The 26,449-nt window shown below is 46.3% G+C and overlaps 1 protein-coding gene across 3 annotated transcripts in view; it reads right to left on the bottom strand.

The window, feature by feature from the left end:
• Positions 1-25,018, bottom strand: part of PLA2G7 (phospholipase A2 group VII) — a 38,528-nt gene extending 13,510 nt beyond the window's left edge. Inside the window, exons 1-4 of one of the 3 annotated variants that reach the window (XM_032862000.1) lie at positions 24,907-25,018; positions 18,956-18,965; positions 3,755-3,898; positions 233-354 (exon numbers count right to left, since the gene is read on the bottom strand). In XM_032862000.1, coding sequence (XP_032717891.1) covers positions 233-354; positions 3,755-3,863 — 231 coding nt within the window. In that variant the 5' untranslated portion in view covers positions 3,864-3,898; positions 18,956-18,965; positions 24,907-25,018. Of the gene's footprint in view, positions 1-232; positions 355-3,754; positions 3,899-18,955; positions 18,966-24,903 lie in introns of all 3 variants that reach the window. The other 2 variants (XM_032861999.1, XM_032862001.1) reach the window with 2 other exon arrangements.
• Positions 25,019-26,449: the final 1,431 nt, after the last annotated feature.

The raw sequence follows: 26,449 nt of genomic DNA, 5'->3' as shown, positions 1-26,449 counted from the left end.
TAAGCATGTTGGTTTCAACCATGATGGATGGAGAAAATAAAGAGAATTTATAGATAAACTGGTCAGATGACAGCAACAAACTAACTTGCAAAAGGCTTCCAATGGGACAAGATAAATGGCAACGTGAGTTGTTCTCAGGTGAGGGCAAGGACAGGTTTCAAATCATTTTAGTGGGCAATACTAACAGTCAATATTAGATTATAAGGCTAAGTGGTATTAATCAAAGCATTACCTTCTTAGTATAATCAAACATCAAGTCTGTACAACCAACAGAGTAAGATCCATTTCCTTTGGGGATTTTAGATTGGCCAATGCTTGCAGCAGCCATCAGAGCTTGTATTTTATTGGCCCATGCTGAAAAAAAGGTAAATATTATCTCGCTGTCCTTCATTACACACCAGACTTTATTATGCAAGAGGAAATTCCAAGGGAATGAAGTCACACCCCTTAGTTTCTGGTCTCCTTCATTTCTTTACCCAACTAGTAAAACACACAAATAATTATTAAGGGCCCGATGTAAGCAAAGTATTTTGGGGGTATACAAGAACAAGGTGCACACAGCCCTTTCTCTAAGGTACTTAAGACTATCACCTCCTAATACTTTCAGCCTTGCCCTTAGCTTCTGCTCTGATTCAGATCATGTCAAAGACCACTTCCCCGATCTGAACATGAACCTTGGAGCTTGGACAGGCAGGCTCTTTAGCCTTAACCCAATTCTACTGACTCAGAAAAGCTCTGCTTATTATAGTTTGAAAAATACTAGGCAAACAAACAAACAAACAAACAGCACTAGGCTGAGGTACCAGACCACCTGGTTGGACACTCGGGTCAACAACTGATAGTTCAAAGGTAAGGAGGGAGTTCCAAGGAAAGCAGGAGATGAATGGACCTGGGGCATTAGAGCTAGGTGATCCTAGTTAGGATCCCAGCTAGACTTCTGATGCTGTGATGCTCTGGCCTAGGCAATTTACTCCCCTCTCTGATCCTCCTCTGTGAAGTGGGGCAAAAAGCACTTGACTGGCCTGCAGAACAGTTGTAAGAATAAAGTGCTGATGAAAGTCAAGGGCCTAGCACAGCACACAACACATCATCAGCAGACAACTGGTATTGTGTGTTCCTTACCTAGAATTAGCTAACTCTGACTACCCAAATTTAAGCCCTCAGGGGAGTGTTAGCAGATCTAAACTATATCATACCCTTTTCCCTCTGGGCAGATTCAAAATCCAAGGTGTTTCCTCAGACATCAAAACAAAACAAAAAACAACTTCACCTGTAAGGTGAACATTTTCAGTCCTATTTAGAAAGGCACTTTCTTTCCCGTTTAAGATGTTCTACCAAGCCATGCTCTGTGGTGTAACGGGGAGACATTAATCCATAGGGAGATACCACATGTGACTCCCTCCTTGAGGAGCAGCCCTGTTCTGCTGTGACCCCACCCACATCAGCCATGATGGGATGGTACTGGGCTTGAGGGGGAGGACTCTGGCTCACAAAGTTTGAGGAAGAGTCCCAGAGAGCCCACAGCTGCCTTGGAGGTGCCACCTCTGGAAGTAAGAGTTTAGTTCTAGAGTCATGGAAGGGTTCTGAGTCACACAAGGTTTCTCTTATGAGATCTCCATTCCACACAGGCTTGGGGAACTTTTCTCAGTCACTGCGGAGGACCCAGGTTCTCTAAAACCTGCCCTCCCACAAAGTCTCCTCACTCAACCTTCAGGAGCCACAGGTCAAGGTGAGGCTATATGGCTGTCTAGTCTGAGACACTTGACCCCTCGGGAGACCTAGAGCTGACCTGGGTTGGGGTGTAAGTCTACAGAGCCCTGTGGCTGTTTGGTGCTGGCGGGGGACGGGGGGTGGTTTGTAGGAAAGTTTCATCAGCCTGCAGCTAATCCAGTCACGGTCCTGGATTTCCTCTTCTCGAACCATCTGTTAGATCAGGGCTCATCTTGAAGGATGAGGCAGGAGGAGGCTTATCAGGTAGAACTGGGCCACCCTCTAGAGGATACAGTTTGTGGTTCAGAATTTATACATGTCACATCCTATTTTTCTTCAACCTTTGTTTAAGAGGAGCATTGGAACCGATTCAGGGCTATGAATCTTGTTACACATTTCCGGTGGGGTTCATTTGTCAAGTATTCCTGATACCCATTCCTGGGATTTGAGATGAATTGTACACATGCTAGGAACATGGTATTTCCTTACATAGCTTCATGTCCTCCACTCACAAAAAGGGTATCTCTAGCCCATACTTCACCTGCATAACCCTACTTTCTATATATTCATTTGGTTAGAAGAATACAAACAATCATCCATTACTTTAACCCTTTATTCAATAAATGATTTCTAGTAATTTACAAAATATTTTTGCATTCATTTTTGAGCACTGAGAATGGGGCACTGGGTTCAAGGGTGAGGTTATAAAGATGAATAAAGTAGTGTCTGTTTCCCCAAGTTTCTGCCCATCCAATGCCAGCCTTCCAATGATTTTCAACAATGAAGGGGATATAAAACGTGTTTTGAAATTCCCACGCTGTACCAATAAAAAGTACATGATGTAAAGGTCTCTTCACTGATAATCCTCTCACAGTGTAAGATGCTCCTTGTTTCCAATCCTTAGAAAAGGTAATGGGAAAACTAATTTAACTAGGCTGGAAGCTCCTTGAGCTTGTCCACAAACTCACTGTCTTAGTCACCAGTGCCTCAGCTTCCTGATACATGTTGTTGAATGAACGCACCTGTGAGATATTACACCATTCCCCATGCAAATGTAGACACAACATATGGTCCTTCCTAGGGATGCCTTTACTTTCCTAGCTATGAAACAGGGCAATATTTATCAGGCACAGTGTGACGAAAGCTTTTTGTAAATGTTACAATAAGGAGTCACCCGTCCAACCTGAACAGCTATATCCAGAGTGACCAGGCATGGGGCCAGACAGTATGACACCATTCAGAAGCCACCTACACGGTTCACCTGAGGGGAAGCTGGCTACAGAAGATGATGCAGCACAATGCTCTGGGATTTGCAGGCATTCACAAAGCTCTTTGCAGTCAAGGTCCTTCTTAGTGAAGGCACATGTCCTTGTCTAGAAATGGCTGCCTCACTCAGGCCACCTCTTCTGGGCTTGACTCAACCTCTGCCTCTTCTTCTTCCCTCCCACTACAAGGTAAGAACGAGCAAGAGATCCATTCTCACGTCCATTCTCACCCAGAGCTCTTCAGCTTGTCCCTTCCTCTCCTTGTGATGACAGTGGAAACACCGTTCCCCTCTGGGCCCCAAGACCCTAACCTGCCATTTTCTCATCTCCTCCCCATACGAACCAGAACTAAACCTGTTGATCAAGACAACTGCCTGTCCCTCCCCTTCCATGGGAGCAGGTTTTGCGGTTGCCTCTGAGGGAACCCCAAGGGGTTGTGTCACTGCGCCTATGTTGGGGCCGGTTACGATGGTGAGAGAGATAAGGGGCCGGGTTGAGGAAGTTTTCTACAGTGGTCGTGAGCTGAGTTTCTGGTTTGCCTGAAAATGCCTCACTTGGTTCTGTCCTGCCGTCATGACGTTGAAGAATATGGGAGCTTCTTCAGTTTCGGTTGGAGTCAGGAGAAAGGGAGGCTTTGTTCCGTGCCCCAGAACACAAGATCTCCATAAGCCTCTTTGTAATTAACCTTAGTTAAAAGTCCACACGTGCAACTGCTCTGGGGTCAGTCGAGTCTGGCAATAGGTCAGTTGCTCAAGCCCTTTAACAAAGACACCTCTTACCTGATGATCTAATTTGGGCAACAGGATTTAGGTCTTGCCAGTCAATAGGATGGACCAGTGCGAGGCAGCTGCAGAGGCAGAAAAGCGCATGCACTTTGGGTGGTAACATCTTGGAAGCTGAGCAGCGGTTTCAGCTTAACTTTCTTCAAGGCAGGTTATTAAAAGAAAAAAAAACATGCAATAAAGAGGACTTAAATAGGCTGAGAAATCAGTGTGATTAAGGTACGAGCAACATGACTTCATATATATTGTTAAGGGAGGAAGGCACCTGGAAACAATGCAATGCACACTGTCTGAGCTGGGTTTGTTTTGTTTTGTTTTGTTTTAAAGATTTTATTTATTTATTTGACAGACAGAGATCCCAAGTAGGCAGAGAGGCAGGCGGAGAGAGAGGAGGAAGCAGGCTCCCCGCTGAGCAGAGACCCCCCCAATGCGGGGCTTGATCCCAGGACCCTGGGATCATGACCTAAGCCTAAGGCAGAGGCTTTAACCCACAGAGCCAACCAGGCACCCCTGAGCTGGGTTTTTGAAAGGCATCAGGGAGGCAAAATTCTTGGTAATGCTGGAAGGCAGAGCACAGAAATCACACTTCTAGCAGTCACAGGAGGGTGCTGGTCACGGATTCTCTAACTCTGTATCAGTTTGCTTTGGTTAAAAATTGCATCAAGGGGAGCCTCCATGGTACAGTCAGTTAGTTAAGCGACCAACTCCTGGTTTCAGATCGGGTTAGGATCTCGGGGTCGTGAGATCAAGCCCCAAGTTGGGCTCTGTGCTCAGCACAGAGTCAATGCTTAAGATTTTCTCTCCCTCTGCCCCCCTACCCGATAAATAAATAAATAAAATGTAAAAAAAAAAAAAAAAGAATAGCATCAATAATTGTAACAATCATAGATCACATTCATAATAATATCCATAGGCATGTCTGGCACATTTGCAAACGCTCCATAAGTTTTGGCTGGTGTTTCCATCAGGGTTATAAAAAATCATATGGCTGCAGCTGTGACTGTTTTGGTGCTGATGACATTTTTATTTTTGGTGATCTCTATAATCCTCCTACCCTGAAATCTTCCCCAAGGCAGAGATCAGGTCTTATGTATGTTCCCACTGCCTCACAGAGGGCGTGGCATGCGGTGGTGTTGCCTGAATGTTTACAGAATTCATGAATGAGTATCTGTAGCCTCACAAACAGCATATTAGACTCATGATAGTAAGAAATGATATTACAATTGGGTGCTATACTAACAACTTATTAGCAAAAACTACCTTGTATGGGTGCCTCACCTCTACCCTGTACAAGCTCTCCCTTGGAAAAAACTGACTTGTCTCTTCACCGATAGTAACTTGCTAGCGGATTTTTCCCAGATGTATTCCTATGCTTGAATACTTACATAGAATTCATAGACACATACACATACATACATACACATAAATATATGTATATAAAATAGTTTCAAAATTTGTTTGTAGTACTTCATTTGAAGTTACACTTTTAATTTGATAGTATGTTTTGAGTCTTTTCATATGCGTACCTAGCACTGTAATTTGCCTTTTTATTTTAAAATGGCACTTAGGCGTTGCTCAAAAAAGTCTGTTCACTGGGGCACCTGGGTGGCTCAGTCAGTTAAGCACCCAACTCTTGGATTCGGGTCAGGTCATGATGTCAGCGTCCCGAGATTGAGCCCCAAATCCGGCTCTGCACTCAGCATGGAGTAGGCTTGAGATTCTCTCCCTCTCCCTCTGCCCCTCCCCTTGTTCTCGCTCTCTTGCTTTCTCTCAATAAATACAGTATTTTTTTAAAAAGTTTGTTCACTAAATAAATAACAACGTTGCCAACATTTGGAAGCTTATTATATGCCCAGCATCTTTCAGTTTCTGGCACAGGCTATCTTACTCAGTCATCACTACACAATCTGTGGGGAGTTTTAATGATCCCCACTGTGTTGATGAGGAAATCGAGGCAAGGAGAATTTTACTCATCACACAGCTAGCAAGGGCTGGAGGTGGGGCTTGAATCCAGAATATCTGAGTCCCTGCTTTTATTTATTTATTTTTAAAAGATTTTATTTATTTATTTGACAGAGATCACAGGTAGGCAGAGAGGCAGGCAGAGAGAGAGGAGGGGAAGCAGGCTCCCCACTGAGCAGAGAGCCCGATGCGGGGCTTGATCCCAGGACCTTGGGATCACAACCTGAGCCAAAGGCAGAGGCTTTAACCCACTGAGCCACCCAAGCGCCCCTGAGTCCCTGCTTTTAACCACAACACACCAACTTTGGGTAGCCCTGATTTCTCTTGCTCCTAGAATGATAATCTTCTGAAGTTAATGAACACACGACTCTTTCAATGATGCTCTTGTGTTCAGGGAACTTCCTGGATTGAAAAGATGGCTTAATAAAGAGCTAGAAATTGTTCTCTAAAGAGATGAGCATCTGTCTCATTGTTCTTGCCCTAATTGTTATCTGAAGCCACATGCTAGAACCCTTGGAAACCGCAGAGTACTGTATATGAATCCAAAGAAACAGCTACTGAGTTTTCCAAATAAGCAACAGAAGTTGAACCGAGGCTCTCTGCTCACGAGCCTCCAGCACTCCCCTGCTGTTGGACCGTCACAAATGGGTTTCCCATCCAATAACATCATCCACAGAAAGTATTTACAGGGACATTAGGCTTGAGAAAATTCCACCTGTGGTGCTCACAGCCCATGACTAATAAGAGGAGTGTCATTCAGCCATTGGAAAATCACGGGGCTATGAAGATGAGGAAAAATGAAGGCAAAATGAAACACATAGGGAGGTCAACAGAGATTTTTTAGGAATATCACACTAATGCAAAGGAAGTTAGCTTGGTCACAGCTCCTCAGTGATTGTGACACAATCCCTGTAACAACCTTAGGAAGAGTTAGAGACAGCCAATTGTTGGGGGGCTTCCCCAAGTCCTCCGAGCAGGACTGGGGTGCTCTGCCATCCCGCTGCTTCCTGACAGACCTGTGCCGCTGCCATCGCCTGCGGTCCTCAGCATGAAGCAGGGCAGAATTAAGGCCTGGTGAAATGGCACTCGGAGTTCCACCCTGACCTCATGCAAGCCACAGTGGCTCTCAGGGAACCTTTATTCATAGTGCCTGGGGCACCTGGGTGGCTCAGTTAGTTAAGTGTCCCACTCTTTTGATTTCCGGCTCAGGTTGTGATCTCAGGGTCTTGAGATCGAGACCCAATGGGGCTCCAAGGCTACTTGAGATTCTCTCTCCCCCTCTGCATCCCCACCTCCCTCAAATGCTCTTAAAAGAAAAAAAAAAAAAAAAAGAGCATACTGACTTATTCCTGAGTCCTACCCCAGACCTACTGACTCAGAATCTTTAGGCATGTCTGGGCATCTGCACCTTAGTTCCTGAGGGGTCCCCACACAGCCATGCCCAGAATATAGTATTTGGAAACTGCTGCAACGGAATGAAAAGAGTACTATTTATTTATTATTTTTCTTTATTATTTTTCTTCATCTGAGTAAACTCTAGTCCCAATGTGGGGCTTGAACTCCTGACCCTGAGATCAAGAGTTATCCGCTCTTCCAACTGAGCCTCCCAGGAGCCCAGAGAGTACTATTTGTTTAGAGGTTCTTACCAGCCTATCATGCATGCTGTCTGATCTCGCCCTCAAAGTAGTAACCCTCTAAATAATTTAATAATTGGGACGCCTGGGTGGCTCAGTTGATTAAGCGGCTGCCTTCGGCTCAGGTCATGATCCCAGCGTCCTGGGATCGAGTCCCACATCGGGCTCCTTGCTCGGCAGGGAGCCTGCTTCTCTCTCTGTCTCTGCCTGCCACTCTGTCTGCATGTGCTCGCTCTTGCTTGCTCTTGCTCTCTCTCTCTCTCTGACAAATAAATAAATAAATAAAATCTTTAAAATAAATAAATAATTTAATAATTGGCAGCCTCATTTCTTCATTCACGTACTCAATTTTCAGAATGCCAATGTGACAGTCCATGCTTGGGATAAAAAGATTTCTAAAATGTTTTTTTTGAAAAAGGATTTTTAAAACAGATGTGATTTTTAGCTTCAAAATTCCAGTGGGTTGAGATGAGAGCCTTTCAAACAATGGTGATGAATGCTATAACAGATTCTTTACAAAACGTGGTGGGAATAAAGCTCTAGTGGACATAACAGAGAAGCAAATAGTGCCCTGCATTTTTCATTTTGGGGGAAGAAGAGCAATGGAGGACAGGCTACGGCTCCTGCCTGAAGTCATAGGGTCACCATCTGCAGGAAGGACTGGAGGGCAGGCCTTCTTTCTTTGACCCCCGTGGACCAAGTGATTGAAGGACCCAAACCGGATCCCTCTCCTTCCTCCACCTTCCCAGAGCCACAGAAGGCACTGCCTTCCACTGCTGCTTCAGGCCAGTGTGTTCTGTTGGAGGGGAGGGGAGACTGTGCCAAGACTGTCCCCCGCTGGTGGCAAAGCAACGGGGTCCAAAGCCATGGACAGTCTTCACCACAGTTTCCCTACAGTCAAGAAAGGAGGCCTTCTCTGGGCCTGGCTCCTCAACGGCACCAGAGAAGAAGGGGCTTTCCTACCCCAGAGACAGAGGGTCCTGGGTCTGGGCAGTCAAGCCATGGAGCCACCAGCCACATGGAAGGCCGCGCCCTCCGCTCTGCCGGCATTCTGTACAGGTCTCCACGTGGGCATTCTGCTGCCTCTGCCACGAGGCTCTGTTGACAGAACTGCTTCACCCAGTGGCCTGGGAGCTCCTCCAGGGCAGGGATTGGTCTCACAGGTCACTTACAGTTATAACTTAACAAAGGGCCCAGTAGAGAGCAAGCACTCGGAGATATTTCTTGAATGAGAAGGAATGATTCTATCCTCTTTTTGGTGTGGGCTACCAGGTAGCCCAGAAACACATGCCCCGATGATTTCACACCAGGCGTGACTTCTCCACACACTGAAGTGGGTAGGGGTCAATGACCTGGGCTTCAGGGCCTAGAGCCCAACTGCCTAGGTGTGAACCGTCACTTTGATGCTAGCAGTGTGACCCCCTGCAAACTACAGAGTCCTTCTGAGCCTATTTCCTTATCTGTAAAATGGGGCCGAGGATAAGGACAACCCAAGGTTAAGTGATGAATATATGCAAAACAGTGTTTTTGCATGTAGGTAAATGCAAAGGTTAGCATACTCATTTTGCATTGCAACCGGCCTGCCTTGCCCCTAGGTAAGTAGTTGCTTAATAAATGTTAAGGAATTAAGAGCTAGTGCATCAATCAAGACCTTGAGACAGGAACAGGAAGGCATCCTTGACCATCATCCCCTTTGTCCATAGGTGGTTCTGCTAAATAGGTCTAATGGGATTCATTAAGGGCTCTAATAACCCCTGAACACTGTAATTAGCATGCCTCCTCCATTTCTTGGGGAACTCTGTATTCACTGGCCTTCTCTTCTGTAGCCTGCTAGGCCCTTTCTAAGGTCTGGGGTACCTCTTGTCCTCTACCCCCTCCTTCTCAAGACTTATGAAATGTTCCTCCTTTCAGCTCCTTACTTGGCTTCTCAAGGTAACAGCTCTCTAGATTAACAAGCTGCTAAGAGGTTCTGGTCTGCTCATGAGGCTTTTCTCATCAACTTCTGAATAATAGCCCTTTCTTTTAGCCAAGGTCTCCTGGGGACATGCTATCAAAGCCCCCTGAAAATTTACTCTAAAGGGAAGAATCATATACTTTTGGGAAGAAATGCTTCGGAGGAAAAAAAAAAGACCTTTCAAAGTCCTTCAAGTCTGATCCTGTGGGCAGTAACCCACCCTGGTTACCCCAGCCCCCTCTGGCCACCCAGCTTCCCACCAGCATGAGTGAGGCTGCACTCTATCATTCAGCCCTGCAGTGAAAAGATAGTCTATAAACCATGAGTCTGAATTATTCAGAGTATAGGTTGTGATGTAACTTCTGTGTTTGAGAGAGCTAGGTAATAGACCATACTTAAGGGATGCAAATGGTTCTCTCCTGGAGATGCAATTTCTTCTCATCATTAAAAACAAAAGTAGGGGGGGCCACTTGGGTGGCTCAAGGAGTTGGGTGTCTGCCTTCGGCTCAGGTCATGATCTCAGGATCCTGGGATCGAGTCCTCCATCAGCCTCCTTGCTCAGTGGGGAGCCTGCTTCTCCCTCTGCCTCTGCCCCTCCCCCTGCCTGTGCACCCTTTCTCTCTCTGGCAAATAAATAAATAAAATCTTAAAAAAAAAAATAAAAACAATAATGGGAAAATTGTTCTTTTTTGAAACCACTTTTTTCCCCTCTATGTTTGGGACAGTAGAAGCCAGTCCTCTTTCAGGAGTTTTAACAGTGAAACAGGCAATTCTGGACAAGAAGCCCTTTTAAAATTAAACTAGTGATGTTATACAGAAAGCTGTAGAAGTAATAGGAGAGGATCTTGATATCAGATTTTCAATCAGGTTTACAAAGTCTAAAAGCCTGAATGAGAACGCCTTGGACCTGGGGGAGGACTTGATGAAGCATGCTTCTGGAAGCATCCACCAATGTTCCTGATTAACATATCACAGGCATCTGGGAAGAGACTCAAGGATTGGTTTTCCAGAGTGTCTCAACTTGCTGGCTTTGTTTTTGTCTTGCTTGAATATTAGCAGAAACTCCTAAAGATAAACAAAGAAGTATTTTGACTGCAACTCAGAGCTTCTGAATCCAAAACTTGATTCCTGGTTTAGTTAAGAAATTTTAAAAGGTGAAGTGAGGTTTAAGTGACTGTCCTTGAGCACCTACTATGTGCCAATGCTGTCTAGCAGTGTACGTAATGTCATCGCTAGTCCTCACAACAAGGAGTAGAATTAGGCAGGTACCACTGATGTAGGAAACAGAGGCAGAAGAAAAAATTATTAAATTTCCTTACCTGCTGATAAGCTGTTGAAACAGGCAGAGTGACATTCCTCTAGGAATTCTCCACCTTACGGCTTTGCTAAGGGCAAAGGGCAATCTAGCCTAACTGACTCCTACCCCCACCAGGATCCTGTAAATCTATTTTAACAATTCCTTTGGAAACTTTATCTCTAAACTCTCTAAGATAGTGTTGACAATCATTTCCAAGCATTTACTACTGGTAATGAATAACCTTTTTCCAAACAATAGCTAGCTCCTCAAGGTCCTGGAAAACTTGCTTCCAAAACTCTTTAGAGATTTACACCATCCCTGACCCCCTCCCTCCCAACTTACGAACACATAATGGACCATTCCTCACATCCGCGGGGCAGCAGCTTTTTCTGCCAACTGGTCCTGTCCCCATGCTTTAATAAACCCCATTTTGCACCAAAGCTGTCTCAAGAATTCTTTCTTGGTCATCGGCTCTGGCCCGCACCCTACCGAACCTCACTTATATCCTAAAACTTCATCGCTATTACCCCCATTTTACAGTTAGGAACACTGAGGCTCGAAGTGATTTGCTGACTCAAATGACTAGTGGGTTTTGGAGGCTTGATCAACAAGCCCTGCTCTTGCAGGTAAACGAGTCGAAACTATCAGTATCATATGCTCTTGTTTTCACTTAGCGATGTACGTTTATACACAAGTAGAAAAAAAAGTCTAGATGAATATAAAGCTAGAATGTTCTCAGTGGTTATATTTAAGTGGTAGGATTCTAGCCTTCTTTATAACATGCGCTTTGCTAATTTGTCAACAAGGAACATGCACAGCTTGAGAAGGAAGAAAAATGAAACAACAAAACCCTAGCTCTTTCCCTGAGCAACAAAATTTAAGCTGGACCCTTAGAGATTTTTGGCCCAATTCAGAGATAAAATATTTTTTTAATTTTTTTTTTTAAAGATTTGTATTTATTGATTTGATAGAGATCACAAGTAGGCAGAGAGGCAGGCGGCGGGGGGTGGGGGTAGGGAGGGTTGGGGGGAGAAGCAGGCTCCCCGCCCAGCAGAGAGCCCAAGGTGGGTCTGGATCCCAGAACTCTGGATCATGACCTGAGTCGAAGGCAGAGGCTTTAACCCACTGAGCCACCCAGGTGCCCCCAGAGATAATATTGATCTGAGGCTTTGTTTTGAAGCAGTAACTTTAGGGGAAAGGTGTGCTTCATTTCATTTTGAAAGTCTGGAGCAGAGGTGCCTGGCTGGCTCAGTCAATTAAGCGGCTGCCTTCGGCTCGGGTCATGATCCTGGGGTCCTGGGATTGAGCCCCGAGTCAGGGAGGCTGCTTCTCCCTCTGCCCCTCACCTTGCTTGTGAACTCTCTCTCTCTCTCTCTCGCTCGCTCGCTTTCTCTCTCAAATAAATAAATAAAGTCTTAAAAAGAAAATCTGGGGTAGGTTATTTTTTCTGAAAAAAAAAAAAAAATCAGTGGTTTGTGCCTATTACAATTTCAAATTAGCACCCATGAGCCAGGCATTGTGCTAGGCTTTTTTTTTTTTTAATTAACATATAATGTATTATTTGCCCCAGGGATACAGGTCTGTGAATCATCGGTCTTACACAATGCACAGGCTTTAAAGATAGTTTCAGTGTGTTGGGGGTTGGGGAGAAGAGGGAGGTTTGAGCCGTTGGGTGACAAGCAAAAGAGATTAATATGCTTCAAAGATGCCTGGTTTTGTGCTCCAGACAAAGATAAACATAGGGCACCTGGGTGGCAGAGTCTGTCAAGTGTTCAACTCCCGGTTTCTGCTTGGGTCATGATCTCAAGTGTTGTGAGATCGAGCCCCGAGTAGGGCTCTGTGCTGAGCTGGTCTGCTTCAGATTCTCTCTCTCCCTCTCCCACTGTCCCTCCCGTCATGCTCTCTCTCTCTCTAAAAAACTAGATAATTTCTTTTTTAAAGATGAACATAACCTATTCCAGTTCTGGTGAAACCACGAGACACCAACTAATCTAATCCTCTTGTTTTATACACAGGGAAACTGAGGCCCCCAAAAGGGGGGGGATGCAAAAAAAAAAAACAAACAAAACTTGCCTGGAACCACACAGCAAGTCAGTGGTCAAATTGGGATCAAAATACCTTGTCCCCTGGTCATGAGGTCATCAGGTTTGCAACAGCAGCGAGCCCAACACTGGACGGCAGGTGCACTTGGGCTTTTGTGGAAAACATGGGATCGGGCCAAGCTCTGGACAAGGGCAAGAGGAAAGGCCTGGGCCTGTAATCAGAAGATCAGCTCAGCCAATCACTGCATCTTGGAAACCTAAATGTCCCAGCTGATGAAGGGGAATGAACACTACCAGTGTCATAAGGCTGATGAGGTGAACAGGCCAGCACCACCCTAAACACGCCAGCTCTCAGTACGTGTCTCTTTCCCCTTCTTGACCAGGAATCAGCTTAGATCCTTTAGGAGCAAAATATACTGGATTCTAGAGACTACGTTCTGAGAAAGGAAAGAGCCCGTGACCTGAAAGTTGGTGGGTTTACCCTGCTGAGTTGCCCAGGCGGCATGGGTAGCATGGGCTTCCCATGCCGCCATGTCCCTCATCCTCTCCGCACTGACATGTGGGACCAGGTCATTCTTTCTCCTGGAATTGTCCTCGGTAGTTAGCAGCAACCCTGGACTCTAGGCACCAGAAGCCAGTAGCAGCATTGTCCCTCCGGGCTTGTGACAAACACAAATGTCTCCAGACTTTGCCAAGTGTCCCCTGGTGGGGGAGGGTAGGCTGCTGGAGCTGCCCTTGGTGGAGAATCACTGGGCTACACAAAGAACAAGTGGGCACAGGCAGGAAGAGCCTTTCCTTATCTAGGAGATGGGACAAAACCACATGCTCAATGCAGAATGGAGTTGAAAACTGTCTATTTTAGGAGAAATAAGTATGACTGTGAGCCTCCTTGCTAAGCAGGTAGGTTTCTCTAATAGCCTATGGAGGGTCTGTCCTATATATAGGTTTAGGTTTACTAAAACGTGTGAATTCTTCATTAATACATTCAACTTGTGATAGGTATGCACCACACACTTCCTTTTCATCGTATTCCCCCCTGTAATCTAGTTGGGGGTCTCCTGCCATGATGTCCTGGATGGTTTCCTCAGCCAGAAGCACCTGCCCCCCACAGTGCCCACATACTTGGTCCTCTGTAATGGTGTGTACTTTCCCCCTGTGCTGTCTCATCATACCGCAGCAGCCTAGACACCTCACCATCCGCTGACCCATCCACCCATCCAAACATTTAGTAAGCACCCCGTGTAGCAAGCACCGGGTGCTAAGTGTATGGCTGCCTCCTACAATAAGCATCCTGCACCTTCTGAAGGGAAGCAGTACAGCAAGGACTCCAAAGCTAGGAGGAAATTTCAGTCTTGATAAATGTATTTAGAACACTGCAATCAAAAAAATCTGTAAATGAATTATTCTAACTATATCCATGGGTTTTATGCTCTTTTGGCTTCGTGTAGTCTTTGTCTCGAATGACACGTGAGGGATGGGGATGGGATCGTGTTTGCGGCATTGTAGCTTCTAGGGTCTTCTCCCTGCTCAGGTTAAGTGCTGAGGAGGCATGGAGAGAGCCAGGGATTTTTAAAAATGCAGTTTGGGGCTTGAGATGTTTTGATAAATGTTGGTTGTGTGTGGACACAATGTAAGGGCCTACTTAGCCAGAGTAAGCCATTTTGTTGTTTATGCAGTAAACTTAAATTGACCCTGCCCCCCAAGAGGAACTTACTTAGAAACAAGTCTGGGAAACCAGTAAAATATGACTGACCAGCCCCTGATAACAGAGCCCATAATACAAGGATGAGTCAAGCCAGGTGGAGACATCCAATCAGGAAAACACCTCCCTAACCACCCAAGAATGTGGGCCCTGCCTTTTGGGTGCCAATTCTGACCAGAGTGATAGGCTAGTTCAAATAGCTACTATGGGTGAATTGTAATTCAATTGGCCACCTGTGTGTGGCCAGGTTCAGCCACATGGCCTTTGCTCTATAAAAGTTAGTCTGTGAGACTGGGAGGGGTCGCCTCTTTGTAAGAGATGGCCCTGGCCAGTCAGTTTGATTCTCGATGCTTGGCGTGAAATAAAGCTTTGCTTGACCTTCGCTTTGTATCAGTCTCACTCCTTTGACCATGGACCCAACACACAAAGGCAGGTGGTTGACTCCAGGAGGTACGCGATGCCTGAAGGCGTGGAAAGCCCTCCCAGGAGAGGTCACCCTCCCAGGAGAGGTCACACAGGAGCGGACACTGGCGGAAGGAGGATCCTTAGCAGACTGACCTGAGTCAATGGGGAGAAGGAGGGCATTTCACCCAGAGGAGGCTGTAAGTGAAGACGTGGGAATCAGGGAAGTTGGAGGCAAGAGCAGGGGGGCCAGAACACAGAGAGACCCTTCCAGGCCGTACATCTGAGCATGGATGTCTGTCCCACAGGCAGTGACATTTCCCACCTAACCCAGCACTGCAGGTCCTTCTCTTGGCTGGTGTCCAGTGAACATGGGCTGAGCTAGCAGAGGAATGACTTCGGCCCCGCAGAAGGCCAAGTGTGTCCTTAGCTCGACCATGTGTGGATATGCGTGTGTGTGTGCATCCGGGGTTTACAGAGGATGTCAAGTATAGGAGGCTAGAGCCTCAGCACAGCCACTGAACACGGCTGGGCCCCCAGGCCACACTTTAGTCTGCCTGTGTCCCAGTGACCTCAGGGCAGCCCCTTCCTTCCTCCTTAGCTCACCTCACCCCATTAGGTCAAAGTGTTTGCTCCTTGAACAGAGGCACTCTCCTTCCTGCTTTCCTCCTGTTCTTTACAACTGAAGATGGAAATAGCTCCTTCTCTAAGGAAAGCAGAAACACCAGGAGGGCGCTCCCTCGGAAGCCTTTCTCTCTGCCTTCAATTTAATTCCAGACCACAGCTCACCCTCTCCTCTCTGTGACCAGTTCTCTGTCTCAGGCTCTGGCCTCGCTCCTCCTCAGTCAAGGGGACCTGATCTCCTTGATGGTGCTCCCTCCAGTGCCTCCTCAGCACCCCAAACCAGTCTCACTCCACACCTTCACGTGTCGGTTAATTTATGTGTCACTTTTCAACACTGAAACAGCTTGTCCGTCTTCTTTCCCTATATAGGTTGAAGCTGCTCCTGGGAATGGTCCAATACCTTTCACCTTTTCAAATGTCTCACAGTCCTATGTGCTTCCACAACACATCTGCATGGGTTTGAATCCATTTCTCAGGTAAAGCTGTTTGGCTGTTTCATGCTATTATATTACAAGCGATCACCAATCTTCTATAGAAGTATTACACATTTTACATCAATATGACCAAACATTTCCCACATTAATAAAATGAAAACAGTGCTTCTTGCTTTTCTGAACAAAGGACTACTATCAATGGCTACTAGTCCCTGGCTTTCTCGGACACTGGCTTCTTTAAACTTCCGATGGCCACTGAGATGTCTGAGAGTGTGACTAAGGGAGGCCTCTGAATCCCAACACAGAGGGAGAATTCATAAGATGTCTGTTCTTCTTCTATGGTTCTCCTTCTACAGAAAAGGACCTTCTACTCAACTGCGGGATTTGAGTTAGCTGGAACAGTATTTACATTTGCAAATGAGGGCCTGGATAAGTATAATATTGACTTTGGACACTTACAACTGGAGAATCCAAGGGGAGGACACTGAAATGTTTTGTACAGCAATGTTACTAATCACGATGTTTGAAGGTTCATTACTGACACCAGCAGCCAAAGCATTTTGATGGAGAAACCCATACCTGACCGGACAGATCAATAATTGGTAAACAAAATCTGGGGAACATGGACTTACATATTTTTTAACTCTGTGAAATTTACCAAAGTGTACTTGGCTGCTGTAGTGGGGATATAGATAGGTACCCTGACCTTTGGAAGGCAATTTGGCAAGCCTTAAATGGTCCATATCCTTTCACCTTCTCACTTTATTTCTAAGATCAGCACACACAAAAAGTCATATTCACAGGGAAGAAAAATCCTAAAAATATAATGCACTATTGGTGTTTGTTCCAGTTCTATTTATGGGAGCCAACACACACACACACATACACACACACACACACACACCCCTACAGAACTTCAAACATTCAGGGAATAACATCAATGGGATTTTATTCAGTTATTAACAAGATATTTACAAAACAAATTCATTATGACTTAAAAAACAGTTTGCTATGCGATTCTAACTGAAAATAGATTATAGAATTTTGCTGTGTAAAAATTCACGCTAAAAGACTATTAATTTAATAAGGGTGACAGAATTATGGTGGTTTTCCCATAATGTTTCACATTTTCTGTTACACCCAAACATACAGCCATACTTCTAGTAAATAATTTTGAAAGAATATTTAGTAGAGCTCATATGACCATGGAGAGTGTTTATGTCTAATAATAAGTAAAATGTTATATAGAGAATGAAGAGGATTATCCATGATCTCAGATACGTAAAAGATGAAGAAAAAGGAGTGTGTGTATTGGGGGCAACCGTAAGAACAAGAAGAGATATGTATCTTCAAAATATATAAAATAAATAAAGGAAATAACAAATATTTACAAAGGTCCCCCTCTCTGAAGAGTTTGTAGTTAGAAATGAAAGGTAATTTTTAATCCTTCCTTCTACTTTTCTCTTTTCCAGTATTTTAAGTCGATGAGAATATTTACTTTAAAAACTCAATACTCTTTCAAATAAAAGAGCATTTCCTTCTATCTTGACCCCTTGATCACTAGCTAGAATATCATCCTGGCAGATAAATAAGACCTTTAAAGAGCGCTTAGAGAACACATTCTGTTACCATCCCTTTAAAAGTTGATCTGGGGGCACCTGACTGGCTACAGTCAGTAGAGCTCGTGACTCTTGATCTCAGGGTCGTCAGTTCAAGCCCCACATTGGGCGCAGAGATGACTTTATATAAAAGTTGACACTGTCTTTTCTTCTGTGTACTAATGTCTATCCCTCAAGCCTCAGTTTCCTACTAGCTCTTCAAATCTCAGCCGAGATCTCTATATAATACCATGACCTCTGCTAACGCTGTTCACCTGTCACTAGTAAATTCTCATCAGGCATCATCCCCCCCCCCCTCCTTTTTTTTTTAAGAATTTATTTATTTGACAGAGAGTGAGAAAAGGAGAGAGAGCACAAGCAGGGGGAGCAGCAGAAGGAAAGGGGGAAGCAGGCTCCCTATTCAGCAGGGTAAACGATGTGGGGATCGATCCTAGGACCCCGAGATCATGCCTGAGCTGAAGGCAGAGGCTTAACCCACTGAGCCACCCAGGTGCCCCAGGGCATCATTTCCGTTTTTGAAACAAAAGACAAACCAAAACAGTAGGCAAAATGTCCACTCTTGAATCCAGATTTTCTGTCAAGAGCAGATGAGTAAATCCGTGTCAATCCCAATCCTGGCAGGAGATTAGGGTCTGTGCTTACTTCTCCTGTTCTTGGTAAAGAGAAAAGAAACGGCTCTTTCATACGCACCAGGACTCTGTTCCTCAAATTCTTTTGGATGAACTTTTGGAATGGGAGTATATGGCTGGCGGAACAACGACACTCCCCTCTCCCCAAATTTCCACATCTTAATTTCCAGAACATGACACAGCAAAGAGGAATCAAGATTACAGATGGAATTAAGGTAGGTAATCAGCTGACTTGAAAACAGATTATCCTGGACCATCCAGGTGGGCCCAATGTAATCAAGGGTCTTCAAAAGTGGAAGAGGGTGGCCATAGAAAGTCCTATGATACAAGACTGTGTGCCATCTTGCATGGTCCTCGAGTGCAAGGCCAAACTAATGACCAAGAGCCTGGGGTTCAGCACAGTGGACATTCTAGTCCCCAGCAGTTCACCCAGGTTCTCTGAGTGCCTCTGTGGAGCCCTGCGATGCACAGGCAGGGTGGCCGCTGCCCTGGGTGTGGAAGTGCCTGACAAGAGGAAGAGCCCAATCCCAGGGATGCTCCTGGCCTGTGGCTCCTTCATCCCGTCATCAGCACACACCTGTGCCTGTGTGAGGTGGTCAGAGACCATCAGGGAGGGGAAAAGGGAGTGGGGATTAGATCCAATGGGAGAACTGGTTGGATTGGACCTTCTGGAGCTTTAACAGCTGTTGTCACCATCACCGTTATTAAAACTACTCAGAGTACAAATCCACAGCATAACTGGTGGTAAGCACTTAGTTCTTCCATCATATTTGGAGAGCTAACACCTCTTAGCCCTGACACATATGGACAGGTCAGGTCCCTGGCCATATAGTGGAACATTTCTCAGGTCCACTACCCCCTGCCATCTCATGCTGCTGGCAGCTGGTAGGCTGAGACCAGGGGTGCTGCAAGATATCCTACAGTGCAGTGCATAAGATAGACACCACAACATAAACGCCTGGCCCAAAAGGTCAGTAATGCTGAGGTTCAAGAACCCTGGTCTAAAGGGAGACTGGGGAGACTGTATCTTTTTTTAATAAGGAAGAAATATTTATTTCATTCTGAAACCAGCATTAGGGAGGTGGACCCCTGGTCAGTACAAGGAAGAACTTATTTTATTTTTTGTTTTTTAATTTTTAAAAGAGATTTTATTTATTTATTTGACAGAGAGAGAGGGAGCGCGAGAGAGGGAACACAAGCAGGGGCAGAGGGAGAAGCAAGCTTCCTGCTGAGCAGGGAGCCCTGTGTGGGGCTGGATCCCAGGACCCTGGGATCATGAGCTGAGCTGAAGGCAGACGCTTAATGACTGAGCCACCCAGGCGCCCCAAGGAAGAACTTTCTAATAATCAGGCTGTTGTGAGGTAGACCTCTGTGGGGAGAGTGCTCTGTCACAAGAAGGGTTCAAGCACCACTAGAAGTTCTTGCCTCATCCTTGCTAATATTACAACTCAGAAAGAGAAGAGAGTACCTGCTCTATTCATATTACGTTCTCCCTCCCATATTAGCTAAGGGAATCAAAACTACACGTGGACATTATCTCAAATGTCCAACTTCCCAAGCGACTTCTGCAAAAGTGTGTGAAGCCTCTTACCTCAGGCACAGTCGATACAACTCTTGTGTAATCATTTCACAACCTAAGAAAAGACACAGGGTCCAAAAAGCAGAGTAAGAAGCAGTTCCCTGTTCTGACAGTAACTGAATGAAAGAGACACTGATAAACCAAAATCCTCAACAGCTGCAAACAAAATAAAATTAATTGATTCTACTCCCATTTTGGAAATGGAAATTCATCTGCAACCAGTTTCCCAACATTTGGTGTCCTCTATAGCTTTAAGGCTATAAATATTCAAAGTTCCCCAAGACCACAGGGCAGTTTGCTGACTGACATCCTGGAAGGCAAGCCTTACCTTTCACACCAGAGAAACCACCTCTCTCTGAACTCTCTGAATTGTAAGGGCTTTCACAACTGGAAGTTTCTTCAAAAGGACAACCACAGAACAATAACCAGACTGATGAGGGAACAAGGCAACAGGGCCATATGAGCAGCTGCTCAAGGAACCAGGGGTCTTGGCTCTGGGAAGCCCCAGATGGCACATAAGAGCTCCAGTTCTACAGAAAAAGGGCACGAATGGGAACGCAGAACATAGGACCCTGTAGCGGGAGCTTTTCGACAATTATGCTATTCTAGCAGAGGAGCAATTGAAAAGGTCTGGGGACTCCCAAAAAGGATCCTGAAAAAGGGATTCCTGCAATGGATGAGGGTAGAAGCGGGATGGATGGGCAGGACTAGTTAGACTTAAACCTGAACTTTCAGATCCGAAGCCTGTGAGGGCCAGCCAGGTAACTCAAATGAGCTAAACAGGACATGAGTAACAGACAAATCAGTGGTGGGGACTGTGGCAAAGACCATCCAGAGAGGAACACCGCATGCTGTTCTAGCAGGTGTTACCATGTTCCCTCTCTCTCTGCCTGCCTCTCTGACTACTTGTGATCTCTGTGTGTCAAATAAATAAATAAAATCTTTTAAAAAAAAATCTGATTTTTAAAGGGTAACAGCCAATTCAATATTTCAAAACATAAATCAAAGAGCATCATTAGGCGCCTCTAGGAGAAACCATAGCCTCTCCCTAAACGATGCCCCGACCACTCCCAATCCTAAGGGTCTATACAGATCCCATAATCCCTGTCATATTTTGTCTGCCGTTTGAATCACCAGACGGGCCACTTCAAGCCGAAATCGGATGCTCTGGCCGGTAAATCATTAATGGGGTCTAGCAAGGGAAGGTAACCAGGAGCCCAATGAGTCACCAAGAGCCCAGTCCTCCACTGCACACCGTGTAAATGAGGAAGGACCTCTATTTTCTTCCACACAGACACATCTCCTCCCCATCAGCACACGTCAAAATGAGGCAGGAAAGAGAAACAGGGTTGCCTCATTGCGGTGGTTAGTCGTCCTGACCCCTGAGAAGGTCAACCGTACCCTCCAGGGTAAACAACTTCAACACTCTTCCCTGGCCCTCTAAAATGTCGTCAGTGATCAACCGGGGAAAGTTCAAGAGTCCCCTGTGAGAGAGAATGCTTCACTAAGGGAAACAGCCCTATTCAACTCTGGTTCACAGCCCTCTCCAGAAATTCTGCTGCCACGTATAGATTTTCAATTATCAACAGATCTTTGCACTCAGATATCTGCACATGGCTGTATCCAGGACAAAGGCAAATGTGCTAACTTTCTTCTGAATTTTTATTCCAGTTCCCAGACTCAGTCTTATGTGGGATTCTACCTAATCACACTCAGCTCCCCAGAGTAAGCCAGCTAAGACTGTAGCATTATTTCCCTCCATTCTAGGGTGGTGTGTTTTGTGGGTAACTCTTAGTTAGGATTTTCCAACCTTCTGAGCAGATCGAAATATGTTTTACGTACAAGAAACATAATTTGTTGGAAAGAATAAACTGAGTCAAAAGAATTACTTTTATTATAAAATTATTATAAAATTTTTGAAAATGAAGCACAGGAAATTCAAAGTCACACACCATTAGCAAATAATAGTAATAATGTCTTACGTTACCCTTAAGAGCATAATGACTAGCTTATTTCTTTTTACCGGAGGAGTGGACCAGGTGTAGCAATGTCATCGTAGCTAGGTAGATGGGACATGTGAGAGAGAAGCATAAAGGAATTTCCTACGATATCTCCCGAAGCAGTTCTACCCACCCACTTCTACCACGGTCTGCTGGGTCACCATGATCAACCCAGGGCAGGTCTCCTTACAGCTCTTCTCTTCCTGTGACCCACTCTTCACACTGCACCCACAGTGACCTCTGAAGCAATCTATCACGTCACGCCTCTGCCTTTGGCTTCCCACTGTACTTCAAGTCCAGACGGCGAACCTTGGCCTATGGGGCTCTGCATGACCTGGCCCCCAGCCTTCAACCTCACTCCACCAGCTGCACTGCCCTCCCACTATGCCTGGAACACACTGAGCTTGGTGTCAGGACTGTGTGATTGTGGGTCTCTGCACCAGAACAATCTGTCAGTATTCTGGGGGCTCATCTCAAGGTCATCCCTCAGAAAGATGTCACATTAGGGGGCTCCTGGGTGGCTCATTGGGTTAAGCATCTGCCTTTGGCTCAGGTCGTGATCCCTGGAATTGAGCCCCATGTTGGGCTCCCTGATTGGCGCAAAGTCGCTTCTCCTTCTCCCTCTGCCCCTCCTCCCTGCTCTTGCTCTCTCTCTCTCTCTCTCTCTCTCTCCCCCTCTCAAATAAATAAATAAAATCTTAAAAAAGAGAGGGAGAAAAGAAAGATAGCTCTCTCCTTAAAACCCAGTCTAAGGGCCACCTGGGTGACTCAGTTGGTTAAAGCATCTGACACTTGGTTTCGACTCAGGTCCTGAACTTGGGATTGTGGGATTGAACCTGGCTCAGTGTGGATGGAGTCGGCTTGTCCCTCTCCCTCTGTTCCTTCCCCTGCTTGCTCTCATGCGCTCTCTCTCTCAAATAAATAAATAAAATCTAGAAAAAAATAAAACCCAATCTAAGAAGCTGGGGCCTTCCAACTTGTCCATCTCTCTCTCTCTCTCTATCTCACACACACACACACACACACACACACACACATCACGGTACTCTACCACGGCCGTTTCCTTTTCTCCAAAACATCTAGTAGTATCTGAATTTGCCTTGCTCATCCCTCGATTCTAGAACAGGGAGTCCATAAGGACAGAGACCATATCTGTCTTATTCACTGCATTGTACTCAGTGCCATGCACATAGTAGGTGTTCAATAAGTATCTCTTGAAGTCAGTGAAGGAATAAACAAAACTATCCCATTTAATCCAATCAATATTGATTCTTAATAGCAGGCTTTTTCTTTCTCAACTGCTAAGTTTTTTTTTTTTTCAAACTACAAGCCTATATATATTAGACTGTTTCTATTAGTGTGTTCTGAGTCATACCTGCAAAACAGAGCAAGTGACAGTGAAGGTACGTAACAGGTGCCTGGCTTCATAGAAAGAGACGGTACAAATCTGCTGTGCATTCCTTCAAAATACAGAGATTCCTCAGAATTCTGGGACAGCGCGATTTTACAACTAGATGTTCCCCTTTAGGGGCTCTTCACTCAATACTTTCTCTTCAGTGCTTCACTTTCGTGGAAATTTCTCAGTGTCTCAAGAGGACACTCTAGCCAATTATCCGATGAGGCTTCAGAGGAACCAAGGTATACATAACCTGATGATCACCTTCCTTTCCAGGAAATACCCATTTTCTGGGGTGTCCCTGAAAGGAACACAGATTCCTAAACTCCAGCTGACATTCCTAAGGGACCCCACTCCTGCAGTTTCCTTACTGCTCTGTGATGAGTCTCAAACAGGATGGGAATGTGTATTAGCCGGGAAACCTCACTGGGTCGGGAATGCATATCCCTCACCAATGGCGTTCAAAGGGCACAGACATCCAATGGACAGGAAACGAGGAAACAGCTGCCCAGGGAGGGGTCTGTTTTTGGGAAAGCCTTTGGGTGCTGGGCATGCCCTTATCACACCTCAGAAGGGATTTCACAACCGTAAAATGAGTGATTGAACCAGATTAATATCCCTCACAACTCCCCAGTGTCAGCCTTGAGCACAGAGGGCCCAGTTTCGCCAAGAGCATCACCATGCCTCCACAGCAGCGACTCCTGTGCGAATGTCTGGGGAAGGGAAGGAACACTCAGGGTCCATGTGCAACGTGTGCAAGCTGGAAAATGCCAAGGGCGTGGGATCTCTCACCAGCTTCTAGGGGACCACCAAAATTCCCTCTGTGAGGAAATCCGCTGGGGTGCCAGCAGCTCGCCTGCGCCTTGTGGTGGCCCATACTTAATGCCTGGGTCCCTGAGTGGCATGGGAGCCCACGATTTTGTCCTGAGCCTTGTGCGACTGTCAACGCTTTATGGAATACACTTACCAGCTCCTACTTAACATACCAGGCTCCCAGCTCAGGGTTCTCACTTGGGTCAAAGGTAATTTACACAAGACTGATGTGTTCACACAAAGCTCTCCTAAACCTGAGCTTCTGTGTCCTTCAAAAAAAAAACCTGCAAGCGCCCTTCTCTGATTCCCACACACGTCTGCGTCGTCCTTCCTCATCACCTCTGCAGCAACCCCAAGAACCGCAGTCCTGAATGCAAGCCTGACCTTTTAGTTTGGGGAGCTAGAAACTTCCACCACAAACTCCCGAGTGTGGTGGGGGAAGACAAGGTTCTTTGAGGCCTGATCTATCTGACTTTCTGTAAGCAAGCTTCCCCTTTACTCCGGATCGAGCAGGATCTTATCTGAGCCGCGGTGGGGGAGCTCTGAGATGCGCGGCGCAGGCGAGCACGACAGAGAGAGTGTTCCGTTTTTGTAATTCTGTTCCTACAACAGCTGCTCTGAACTGGGCTCCGGAAAATGCAGTGCTCCGCAGAGAGGTGTTCCTTGTTTTGTCCCAGCGGAGATCTAGAGATAAGAAATCTCCGTGTGTTCCCTGTTCCCCTGACCTGATTCCCTCTCGGTACCGAACTCTTAGGTTGCCTCCCCAGGCCTTCCCAAGGTTGCCTCCTCCGGAACAGATTTGAAAAGAACTGGGTTCGAATTCCATCACCCTCCCCACAAAGATCCCAGCGCTGTCGCGATGGGGCAGGGGAAGCGAGTCGGACCCCTGCCCCTGGCAGGAGGTGGTGCGGTTCCCGTCCCCGCTAGCCCCCCACGCCCGTGGCCGTGGCCTTGGCCGCTCCGGGATCGCCGTCCTCCCGCGCCACGCAGCCCCAGCCCGAGCCCAGCGCGCCCCCCGCACCTCCGCGGCCTCCCCCTCGCCCCGCGCTGCCTCCTCACCCGGGTGAGCTGCTTGCAGGAACCAGGGCCCCCACCGGAGCGTGCGGACCCCGACTGCTGCTCGCCGCCAGCGCTGCGGGCCTCTGCCAGCCGCAGTCCCGGCGGGCGCGCGGCGAGTGGGTGGGCTGCGCGTCTGCTGGGCGCTCCAAGTCCGCCCCGGCGCGGCGGGAGGAGGGACGGGGAGGAGCGTGTGGCCGCCGGCCTCCGCAGGCAAAGGCACTCGGGCGCCGGCTCGCTCAGGCGCACCCAGCACCCTCCCCAGCGGTGGTCCCGCAACCCGCACCCTCCGGGTAATTTAACACGCGCAGGGGTGGACCTCAACGTGCTTGGGGCTGTTGCGGTGCCTCCCGATTCCTCTTCTCAGACTCCTTTCGGATCAGATCTGCTCCCTGCTTCCCTCGACATCAAGCCAACCTGGTCTGTCCTACCAATTTTCCAGTTACTCCGCTTCCCCGTGTAATCTGAAATACCGTGTCCAGTCCCCAGTTCCGCGCCCGGTGCGTTAGATCCCGACTCAGAAATGCGTGCTCTGGGCCCGGGGCTGGAAGGCTGGAGGGCTGTGTCAGTTTCATTTCTGCGTGGAGGGTTGGGGAGGGTGATCAGAAGGACATTATGACGGGAAATGCGGGAAGAAGGGGCAGTCTCGTAACTCAGTTTAATCCAGTTCCTTGGGGTTTAACTGAAATTCCCTCCTTCGTTTTCCAACGCTTTCTCCTCGATCCACTTTCTCATTAAAACGTATTCATTTAAAGCTTCATTTAGAGACTCCAGGAAAACAGTTGGAAATTCATGGACAGCCTTAGGAGAGTTCTGTATTTTATTAAATAGTGATTTTTGGGTTTTGGTGAGGTGACGTACCTGCAGATGAAATTTATTTTACTTTTATTCTGAGGACTCTGTGGTAACAGTGCACGGATTAGAGCTCGTTTCTCGCACTTAGTGGCATGACTTGCACCAGTTGTTTTTTTTTTTTTTAATCTTTTCTGCTTCTCAGTTTCCTCATCAGTAAAATGGAGCTAATCAAAATACAACAGTCAGGCTGAAGTGCTAGGACAGAGCGGGCACCTGGGGGAACATTCAGGCTGTTATCTTACTATCAGTGTCTTTAAAGAAGCAGTGACTTATCTAAACCTAACCATAGGGAAATTTTAAATAAAACTGCATCAGCTTAATGACATTTCCCTGTACTTCCTGTGATATTAATGTGATATGAATATTAATGTAAAAGGGTACATTTGCCCTACTTAAGAGATCTCTAAGGACCTCCTCTTTTTGACCTTAAGACCAAATGAAGAAGCTGGAGCCTCAGCATCACACCTATAAAGGTGACGGGCTTTGGAAGCAGGTCTAGAAGGCAGGTAGGATATATTTTGCTGGTTTCTTTCAATGCCAGCTCTATGCTTTCCCCATCAAAATCAGACCAGATTCTCGATGGAAAGACAATGGTGGCAGTTAGCAGGTTAGTGCCTGGAGAAAATACCCAGGTAAGGTTGCCAGATTTAGCAAAAAAAACAAAACAAAACAAAACAAAAAACCACCAAAACAG

The sequence above is a fragment of the Lontra canadensis genome, unplaced genomic scaffold (assembly GCF_010015895.1).
Source record: "Lontra canadensis isolate GAN:19392208 unplaced genomic scaffold, GSC_riverotter_1.0 scaffold23, whole genome shotgun sequence".
Lineage (NCBI taxonomy): Eukaryota > Metazoa > Chordata > Mammalia > Carnivora > Mustelidae > Lontra > Lontra canadensis.
This window is presented reverse-complemented; position numbering and strand designations above follow the sequence as displayed.